The sequence below is a fragment of the Oryzias melastigma genome, linkage group LG16, assembly GCF_002922805.2.
Source record: "Oryzias melastigma strain HK-1 linkage group LG16, ASM292280v2, whole genome shotgun sequence".
NCBI lineage: Eukaryota > Metazoa > Chordata > Actinopteri > Beloniformes > Adrianichthyidae > Oryzias > Oryzias melastigma.
In genome coordinates, this window is record NC_050527.1 from 25,060,919 (window position 1) to 25,071,944 (window position 11,026).

Here is an 11,026-nt window from a genome sequence, read left to right on the forward strand (position 1 = left end):
CATATATATATATATATATATATATATATATACACACACATGTTAAATGAATTTATTTACTTGTTTCAGTTTTTAACTTAATATTTTTTCTTTTGAATTGTATTTGGGTACGCCCACTGGCGTGACGTCAAAAGTCACCTGATTTCTGAGTCTTCCCCGTGGGTCTGGACGAAATCATGAATCCTTTGAAACTGAATGCATCATAAAAGTTAAAAATAACGGTGTTAAAGTTCCAGTTTCTTGTTGTTTTAAAACCCTGCTCGCTTTCTTTGAAGTTTCTTTTGGCGCTTTCGGGACGTCACGGTCTCTTAGCAGCGCTGACGGAACAAACCAAAATAGGGATGTAAGAGGGGGGAGGACGGAACCGAAGATTACAGTAAAGTCTCACTATGAGGGCAAAATAAAACCATTCCGGGGAATTATAGGACGACAAACAGGCTCTCTCAGAGGTGCGTATTTTTGTTCAGTTGTTTAGCCCGTAGCAGAAGACAGGTAGACCCGGTTTGTTCCACAAGTGGTATATTTGTCACGCATCGGTGTGCCGCTGACTCACACTTTCTGTCGTAACGACATTTCCTGCAAAAAGTTAGAGGGAGTTTTTCAGCAGTGACAGATAGTTTGTTTTTATTTCTACCATTTTTTCATTCTTTGTGTTGTATTTAGCTAAATCATCTCTTTGGGGGGAAAAATAACATTTGATCAAATTTATTATTATTTTTAATTTGGTTTGTATCCATCACTTTTTTAAATCAATACTTGAAAATAAGATTTTTTTATTAGTTTTATTCACAAATCCTCTTTAGATTTAACACTTTTATTTTGTTGTATTTACATTATTGTTCTTGTTGACTTTAAATGCCATGCTGCAGTGTCCTCCACTGATTTTGTGGTTTATTTTATGTAATTGCACCTAGTTTTTTTTTCCTGTCTCTATTTTTGTGTGTCAGTAGGTGAAACTTAAAGACAATGTTGTCATTTTTATCATTGGATCAAACATACCCACATAACTTGGCAAAAAGTGCACATTCCTCATAAATGTGGTTACGTTTACAGAAAAACAAATTGGCTTTTCAACAGTATCTAATTCATTGACAGAAAAAAACTCAAAATTCAAATATTTTAGCTTGTTTTGCTCATTTATGTTGTCAATTATTATTGTTTTTTTAATTAAGTGACTGAAAACTGACTCATTTGTGCAAGAAGCCACCTAGTGGTCCCTGAGGGAAACAACAGTTTATTTTCAATGCAGCCCATGTTCTATTTCAGGTGAGCTGCTCCAGTAATTTTAGGGCATTTTGAGCATTTTACCGGTGAAAGCAGCTCAGTTATGCCAACGCTACACAACCAACATGTTGATGCAAACAAAGTCACAGGATTTTGATCACAGCAGGTCATCCCACATATAGGAAGTGACTATTTTTGAAGCAGTTTTTATAAAAGTATCAGCAGGCAGACATGCTAGATTTAAATAAATTTAAACTTTGTTGCAGCAGATCTGGTCCCCAAAATACTTCCCCTACTTTACTCATTCAGATAAAATAAATGGATATAAAGCCTGCAAACATTCTTCTTCTACTCCTTATAATAAGCTCATTTCCTGCTTTCAGATGCTTCTGCTCCTGCTGCTGTCTCTTTCTCTGCCACCTGAGGGCGATGCATCACCGATCAGCTGCTACAACGACCGAGGAGATGCAGTCGACTGGTGAATGTCATTTGACTAAACGTTAAAGAAACTTTTCATAAAAATAAAAGCTATATTTTGATTTGCAAACCAGGTTCTACGTCTACAAACTGCCCAAAGAGCATCGTAGAACGGCTCCCCAAAGGGGTGAGGAATACCTCCTGCTGGAGAAAGGCAGTGAAGGATGGATGCAGGGAAAAGTGACGGTCAACGACAGTACGGGGGCTCTGGGCCGGACGGTGGGACAGCTGTACACAGAAGGAAAGGTGTGTTTGCTCTCCTTTAGATAGGAAACTTACTTTAGTTCAGGTTAGCAATTAATGGGAAAGAAGACATTTACTTTTAAAATCTAATAAGTTTTCATGTTTTTTTATTTTTTTATTTCTAAATTATAATCGACACTTTTGACTTCAAGATTGAAGCTACTTTGAGAAGGATGTAGTTCACTAACTCGCCACTAGGTGGGTTTTTACATGTTTCTTTTTCCCTTCATAGTCAAATTTTAAGCAAACACAAATGTTTGCTCTCTTGTTCAAAAAGTATTTTTATCTTGTCGGTTGAATTTTTTATTAAACTGAAATTGTCCTGGGAGGGGGCGGGGTTTATGCACTTAGACCCCACCCACCCACTCAGTGGTGTGATTTTTCAGTTAGCATGCTACAGGCGTATCTTCAGTTCTCAGGGTTTTATTATTTTTTTTCTTTTGGTATGTCGGCATCCCGGTCTGCACAGAGGTGTAGTGGTTGGCACTCTTACAGTAAGAAGACTCTGGTTCAAATCCCAGCTTAATTTATTTTTCTACAAATATTTGAACTTTGCGAGTTTAAACAAAAGAAAAAAGTGTAAAAATTGTCTTTTCTATCTGAGAAAAGTCGATAAACTATGTAGTGAGAAGTTTTACAGCCTTAAAACAGTATCCTAATTTGTGGTTTCACCTATTTTAGGAACAAATCTCCTACGACAAACGAGGGAACACCGCAGTTGTGTTGGTGAACGATTCAATTATTTGCAAAATTTTAAACATTAGCTTAAATTCAGCTTTTTTACCTATTTTCAGGTAGTTTTTCCATTGCAATCTATGCACATTTTTTATTATTTTTGGTCATTTTTGCCGTAATAAATGGAAAATCTTTCAGTTTTGTGTTTGTTGAACATGTTTGTTCAAACAGTGGGAACTAAGTATGGATGTTATTATTGTCCCGAAGGTCTTTAGGCAGCAGCAGATGTTCATGAATGATATCATCTCTGTGACATCCCAGAACCGAGCGCTCGTTCTTCCTCTGAGCTTTAGTCTCTGCGGGGAATTCAGCATCCAGCCGTGAACTCAGCAGAACCACAAAGTTACTCTGCTTTTCAAACTGTGAACTCCCTAAAGTGACAAAAACCTTAAATAACCTTTGGGGACAATTTATCTTTTATCCAGTTTTGAAAAAGTTAATCTTAGTGTATGAAATTGAAGACGTTTCGCCTCGAGAGGCGAAACGTCTTCAATTTCATAAACTAAGATGAACTTTTTGAAGACTTTCTGCTGCTTGTTTTTGTTAATGAAAAAGTGCTTTTTTGTTCAGAAAAAGCAGATGTTTTTCCAGATTTCTATGAACAATGTGTCTTTGTGAACTTCTGCTTTTCGACTGCAGTCATATGACCTTTCAGAAATGTGCTGAAAAGCATGTACGCCTTTGGTGACAGATCCCAGTTACATGGAGAAGTGAGAACTCGGTTTTGGAGCTTATGGCAGTTTTGCAGCTTGAATCAGCATGAATTGTGATCTTATTGTGAATAATTACATTTTGTATCAATATTTAGAGTTCAGTTTAATGAGAAAATGTGCTTTTCAGAACTCAGAAGTGGCGTACATCCTTTACAATGACCAGAGCCCAATTGAGGAGTTCAGTGACGGAAGCGGAAACTCAGGAGGTCACACCAAAGGTGAGCGCGGTCATGCACCTGAAGAGAGCAACACGAATCCAGCTCTGAGAGTATTTGCTTTTAGATCAGGAGTGTCAAAATCAATCACACAAGGGGCCAAAATCAAAAACACACCTAAGGACGCGAACAGGATAAAGACGTATTGAACACTCTAAAACAAAAGTTTTAAAACTTTTTAACATTATATATATAGGATTACCTGTGATAATGCTAGTGTGAATGCTGTAATTTGGCTGCTGAAGATGCTAGTGCTGATAGCTGAAGATGCTGAAGCTGATAGCTATAAACGCTGAAGTCGATGGCTTAAAACACTGAAGCGAGTAGCTGAAAATGCAGCTGAAAACGCTGAAGTTGATAGCTCAAAATGCTAAAGCTGATAGCCAGCTAAAATATTAGCTAAAATTCATATTAGCCTAAAAAAACGTAAAAAAAAAAAAAAACAACATAAAATGGCCAAAACGGCTAGCATTTAGCTGAAATATTAGCTAATATTAGCGATAATGCTAGTGTGAATGCTGTAATTTGGCTGCTGAAGATGCTAGTGCTGCTAGCTGAAGATGCTGAAATAGCTGAAAACACTGGATTTAATTGCTAAAAATGCTGAAGTTGATAGCTGAAAACACTGAAGCGATTAGCTGAAAATGCAGCTGAAAATGCTGAAGTTGATGGCTGAAAAAGCTCAAGCTGATAGCTGAAAATGCTAAAGCTGATAGCCAGCTAAAATATTAGCTAAGATTTGAATTAGCTTAAAAATTAAAAAAAAAACAACAACCCGAAATTAGCCTAAACGGCTAGCATTTAGCTGAAATATTAGCTAATATTAGCGATAATGCTAGTGTGAATGCTGTGATTTGGCTGTTGAAGAAGCTAGTGCTGATAGCTGAAAATGCTGAAATTAATAGCTGAAAACACTGAAGCTGATAATCAGCTAAAATTTTAGCTAAATGCCCAATTAACCTCAAAAACATAAAAAGAAAAAACTTAGGTTAACAAAAACAGCTAGCAAGTAGCTGAAAAAATCGCTAACTTCAAAATAGCCTAAAAAACTGAAAAATACTAAATTAGCCAAACAGCTAGCATGTAGCTGAAACATTAGCTAAACTTCAAAATAGCAAAAAAAAAATATATATATATAGTCCAAAAAGCCATCAGAATGCCAATTTTTAAAACTGTAGCTTTTTAACATAAGAAAAATAAAAAGGCAGGAATGTTATTCCAAAATAAACCAACTTAAATCTTAAAATAACTGTCAATATTTTACTCTCCATAAACTATGTATTTTGTTAAAACGCTAAAAGTTACAAATCAACACAAGATAACATCGGGCCATTAATAACAATAAAATAAAATGATCTGGAGGGCCGGATAGAATTACCCAGAGGGCCGGATCCGGCCCCCGGGCCTTGACTTCGACACATTTGTTTTAGATCAATTATAAAAGGTTAAACTGCGATCAGGAAAAAGGTAGAATCCATATTTTGCACAAAAAAATATGTTTATTACAAAGGATTGTTTATAAAACTACCAAAATTGATTTTAACTATTATTATTTAAAATAGATGAAAAATAAATAACTTTCTCTGAATCCAGATAGATCGATTAGTTTGTCATGTTAACAAATCAATATGGGTTAAAGATCCCAAATGACTAGAAAAAATGCAGAATAATTAAAAAAATGGGGGGAAATTCTTCAAGAAAAGTGTCTTTTATCTTTAAATAAATGAGAGTTTAACATACTTTTATGCAAATTATGACTATTTAGAGACCAGTATCCTGTAGAATTAAATTACGTCTCAATTTTTCTGGTAAAAGATAAAAATAAAAGCATTTTTAAGCAATCTTCTGCAGTTTAAGGTGAAAAGTCGACCCACCAAGCTCCACCCAGTTGCATCCCAGACTGTGCAAGCCTCACCTAGCATGAAAATATTAATAATTTCTAACACGACAAGTAAACTTTTTGTGGTTGGGATAAAAAATATCGATTTCAAAATAGTAGAAATTGATGAAAAGCGAAACAACTCTTTGAATTTCTCTGCAGGTGTTGTTCTGCTGGATCAGAACCAGGGATTCTGGCTGGTCCACAGCACCCCCCACTTCCCCCCGGAGCAACAGGCGGGAGAGTATTCCTATCCGAGCAGCGGCGTGAACAACGGCCAGAACTTCCTCTGCGTCACCTACCCGCTCAAAAACTTTCAGACCATCGGTGAGACCAGGAATCTCCAACTCAGTCGGCTTCATTCTCCAGGCTGAAATCAGGATTTGAATCTGGATTATATTGATGTTACACTTAAATAACAAACACTTTTTGACATACTGTAACTTTTTAACCCTTTGCACGATCAACGTCATACCTGCACATTCTGAAGCAGAGAAAAGCGGCGAAACTTCGCCGCTTTTCTCTGCTTCAGGAATGTGCAGGTATGACGTTGATCGTGACAATATTTGAAACTTTCTGCAGGTTTGCTACTACCATCGACTGTAAAATCTGAACGGAAACATTTAAGAAACAAAAGTTACAACAGAGAGACACAATAGTGGTGGAGTGTCGTTTAGAAAAAACATGAAGTGAACAAATCCACATCGGAACAGAAACTGTTTTGGATGGATTAACATGGTGACACTTCACATTTCTCTGTTTTTTGTTTGAAATATTAATGAGCCTGATTTACAGGACACATAGCAAACCATCGACTGGTTATAGTTCTGTCTCACATGTGATTTTCAGTCAGATTTAGCTCAGAATTTCACTAAATTTGTCATTTTAAAAGGTAAGGACAAATCTAATGGATCGGAATTTTGGAAACATACCAAATATTCGGGTTAATTAAGTTACCAAAATATATTAAAGACGTTTAACTGTGTTTCATCCATTGACTGTATATAGAGAACTGGACTGAGTAACTCCTCCCCCTGGCATTTCAGACAAGAAGTACCTCCTGTTTCCAGGAAGCCAAAATCCCATTGACTTCTACGGAGGAATTAACATATATTACTAATTTATTCTAGAATAACCATTTTGTTAACATGTTCTCGATGATCCTCCTTTTTGATTATATATTTCTTTAAAGGTATTCAAGTTATAAATTGACCAATCAGAGGCCTCAATAAAAGTAGGCGGAGCCTGCTGGCCCCCACACCTAAGAGATTTTGTGTAGTCTCCTTCCAAGCGATTGGGGTGTGGACTTCCAACAAGCTCACCCCTGATTGGTGAGAGTCGTTGCCATAGAAACATTGACTCAGGCTGACTCAGATGAATTACTGGTTACTGATGGCATCTGGCTCCAACATGGTGGCGTCCAAAAGCAACTGAATTGACGTTATTTGCTTGGAACTGGAAGAGAACCGTTTTCCATGGGTGACATCAAGCTTACTCGCTCCAGTTCTCACATACAGACAATGGTTTCTTCATCAGAAGGAACGTGCTTCCTTCTAGGACGTCAGTTCTGGTAGGAGACCAAATCATCTGCATAGCAGTTCTACAAGAACCATAGATATATATTATTCCACTGGACAAAACAGGGTGTTGACGTCACCATAAAAAATTGCTCACTCAGGCCTTCAAGAAATTAGGCCAAAGCCGTCACCGTGGCCGCCATTTTGAAACCCATCGACTGATTTGTCTGAGTTTGTCTTAGTCTGTTTTTAAAGGAACTGCAGTCTCCAATCATGAGTGAGCTTGTTTGAAGTCCACACCCCTTCCACTGAAAGTGGGCTCTAGAGAAACTGTCAATCAAGTGTTAGAGGTGGGGCCAGCGGGACCACATGCTTTCACTGATAGGTTTATAACTCGAATAACTTGTGATGGAGAAAATATCTTTTAAAAAATGGATTGGAAAGAAGATGCTAAGAAGAAGGTATCAAAGTAATTGAGGTATCAAGAGTAATAGCTGTCTATTTTTTCATGGGATTTTGACTCTCTCGGAACCAGCGGGTATATGGGGTCAAATCAGGATCAGCTTAAAATGAACAAAAAAACAGATTGAAAACTTGAAAAATAGACGTTGAAACTGATTTTTTTTTTTATCATTTGAAACTGAATTTGAAAACAAGACATTGTAAATTTGAAAAAAATGACAGTTTGAAAAAAATGTTTTGAAAATTAGAAAAAATAAAATAACATTTTGAAATAAAATTAAAGTGTAAAAAAAAAATTCTACATTTATAGTTTTTGCTATTTTTTTCTCCAATTTTCCAAGACTTATTTCAAGTTTTCGCTATTTTTTTTAGTTTTCAAAAAACTTTGTTTTCAAATTTTCCAGTTTTTTTTTCAAATTTTCAAAACTTTTTTTTAAATGTTTTCTTTTTTTTCAAATTTACAATATTTTTTTCAGTTTTCAAATTTTAAAAATATTTTTTTCAGTCATAATGTCTATTTTTCAAGATTTCACTCTGTTTTTTTTTTTTTTCACTTATGGGTACTTCATATTTGGAACCCTAGAGTTGAGGGGTTGATATGTCCAGTGATTAAGAGGAAAGGATCCGGTCTAATAGATGCCTTCAAACAGGGGGGGGAGTAGCAGTGAGCCCTGGGGTACTCCAGATGTAATAGGAGAAAAAAGCACTTTGACATTTGTTAAAGTGTCTTAGATCTTCTTTAAAGATCTTCAATGTCTGAAGGAATCATCAGACATGTATAAGGACCTAATATAAAAAATTATGCTATGTTTGTTTAAAAAGATGAAACCAAAAGTACAAAAAAGTAGGAAGTGGGAAAAAAAAGGATAATTAAAGTTGGGAGTATTTTTACAAAGATTTGCGATGGTTTAAAGCTGCATTTCCAGTTAACTACTGGAGCAGAGGTTACAAAGAAAAACTAAATAAAAAATAGAACAGGAAGTAAACAGCCGAGGTAAAAGCCACGAGGGGCAACACTCGATCTTCCGCTTTGAAACTGCTTTGTTTGTTTGTCTGTCAGTTGATAAGGGAATTGCTCAGCAGCTTCTTCCATGACACGCCAGGTTGATGTAAAGCGGCTCAACTTTACAGCAGAAACAAACGCTCTCGGTTTCAACCTTGACTGACAGGTGACCGGCTCATCTTCAGCTTCTGAAGGATCTGCAGAAGAGTTTGTTGTTCCGCCTATTTGCCCATTTCTGCAAAGGTCTTGGTTTGGTGGTAACCACAGAAAAACTGCTGCAATGCAGTGAAGGACGTCCTCACACCATCTGTGTCTGTACTCAGACATGGCAGAAACTTCTGCTGTCTAGTTTCTCTAAAGAGAAACTTTAGATTTTCGTATTTCCTACAAAGTTACAGGTTTTCATTTAAATATTGAACAAACAAAAGGTTGGCGTAGACCCAAACGTCCCTCTACTCCCGTTTGGTCATGACATCCTCTTTGTGTCTTGGCGTCAAACCCGACAACAACGGTTTGAACTGACTCTGTTTTGCATCGCAGGAGAGCAGCTGCAGATCAATCAGCCTCACGTGTACGACTGCGACGTCCCAGAATCCATGGTGTCTTTGGTGCCTGCGCTGGCCGACCTCTGTAAGAAGAAGCGTCTGTCTGAGGACGTCTCTTTCAGACCCATGTCCAACCGCAGCATGACGTTGACCTCCATGGGCGGCACCGACTTCATCAGCTTCGCCAAGGGAGCCTCATTCGATGACGGTAAATCTGGATGGTTGGTGGAGGTTTGACCACAATTTGGGCGACAGCTCATGAAAGTCTCTGTTCCAATCAGACCTCTATCACGGTTGGGTGGCCCCGGCCCTCCAGTCGGACCTGCTGGTCCAGTTCTGGATCCGCTCCAGAGGCATCCTCCCCTCAAACTGCTCGCTGGGCTGGAAGGTTCTGGACGTCACGCTCATCAACCCGGGCCAGACCTTCGAATTCAAGAACAGCCAAGACCACTCCAAGTGGGCGGTCAGCCCCAAACAGGCCTGGGGAGGGAAGGGGGGCGGCTGGGTGTGCGTGGGGGACATCAACCGGAACGAGGCGGAGGAGAAACGAGGGGGAGGGACGGTGTGTCTGCAGGATCCAGCAGTGTGGAAAGCCTACCGGACGGCGGCGCTAGAGTGCGAGGCCTGTGGGGGAGGAACCGTACAGTGCTGACAGTTCACTTAACCTTTAACCCTTTACACTGAAAATGTCCCCAACCACCCCTAATAACACATGCTCTTTGATCTGTCGTGACTTCTTTATCGTTTATGTGATCAGGGGTGTCGAACTCAATCGCACAACAGGTCAAAATCCAAAACACGCCTTAGGTCGAAGGCCGAACAGGATAAACATTTATTAAACACTCTAAAACTACATTTTTGAAAGTTTTAAACAGTAACTTTTTGAGATAATTATGAACTAGATATATAGCATTACCTACGATAATGCTAGTGTGAGTGCTGGAAGCTAAATTTGGCTGCTGAAGATGCTAGTAATGATAGCTGAAGATGCTGAAATTGATAGCTGAATACACTGAAGCTGATAGCTATAAACGCTGAAGTTGATAGCTTAAAACACTGAAGCTAATTGCTGAAAATTCTAAAGCTGATAACCAGCTAAGATATTAGCTCAAATCCAAATTAGCCTAAAAAAGAATAATAAAAAAACCTAATTTAGCCAAAACAGCTAGCATGTAGCTGAAATATCAGCTAAACTTCAAAATAGCTTAAAAAATCTCAGTAAATGTCAAAAAAGCTAGCATGATGCCAATTTTTAAAACTTAAAAACACAACTTTTTAACATAATTGTAAAAAAAAAACATTCAGGAATATTTTTCCAATAAATCAACTTAAACCTTAAATAACTTTCAAAATTGTATTCTCTATAATAATATAATTTGTCGAAATTATACAAGTTGGAAAGAAGCGCAAGATAACATCAGCCCATTAACAATAGAATAAAATGATTTAGAGGGCCGGATAGAATTACCAGGAAGGTCGGATCCGGCCCCCGGGGCTTGACTTTCACACGTGATCTATAGAGTCCTATTCGGAGAGAAATACATGTCTTTTCTATCTGCTTTGCACCGAAATGCAACGCATCACAAAGGTAAAGTGTTGCATATCAGTGCAAACCACTTTGCTAAACTTCTGAGTCTGCTGGAATTCTCTTCATTGTGTAAACAGTTAAATAGTCACAGTAGTTGAAAGAATGTGAACACTGGATCTAAAGTTCTGGCCATCAGCTGGAAATAACCTACACTCCTCAAAACTACCGTAAGTCTTTGACCGTTTACCCTGATGACATCATTCCAACGGATTCTGATGCAGAGAAAAGAAGCTTTTCTCTGCATCTGAATCCACTAGTTTACATAAACGACTGAAGAGTTACAATCATGTGAAGAACTTTAACAGCTCCGTTGTTGGAGGGTTAAAGTGTTCAGGGATGCATGTGAGATTCCTGTTGGTGACGCTAAAGCGAATAACACTGATTCTGGTCATCAAAATAATTCCATGTGCTTCATTGACTCAAAC

General features: G+C 37.9%; 1 protein-coding gene across 1 annotated transcript; it reads left to right on the forward strand.

Moving 5' to 3' along the window:
* Window positions 1-237: 237 nt before the first annotated feature.
* On the forward strand, window positions 238-9,741 carry dnase2 (deoxyribonuclease II, lysosomal). Its single transcript, XM_024258430.2, has 7 exons — window positions 238-449; window positions 1,608-1,702; window positions 1,776-1,947; window positions 3,520-3,610; window positions 5,649-5,813; window positions 9,009-9,221; window positions 9,295-9,741. Exons 2-7 carry the CDS (start codon window positions 1,608-1,610, stop codon window positions 9,663-9,665), a joined length of 1,107 nt encoding a protein of 368 aa, XP_024114198.1. The 5' UTR covers window positions 238-449; the 3' UTR covers window positions 9,666-9,741.
* The last annotated feature ends 1,285 nt before the right edge of the window (window positions 9,742-11,026 follow it).

Coding starts and splice junctions, on each gene's coding strand:
- dnase2 (XM_024258430.2), top strand. CDS start 1,608: ATGCTTCTGCTCCTGCTGCTGTCTCTTTCTCTGCCACCTGAGGGCGAT. Junction 1,703..1,775: donor CGAGGAGATGCAGTCGACTG/GTGAATGTCATT, acceptor TTTGCAAACCAG/GTTCTACGTCTACAAACTGC. Junction 3,611..5,648: donor CTCAGGAGGTCACACCAAAG/GTGAGCGCGGTC, acceptor ATTTCTCTGCAG/GTGTTGTTCTGCTGGATCAG.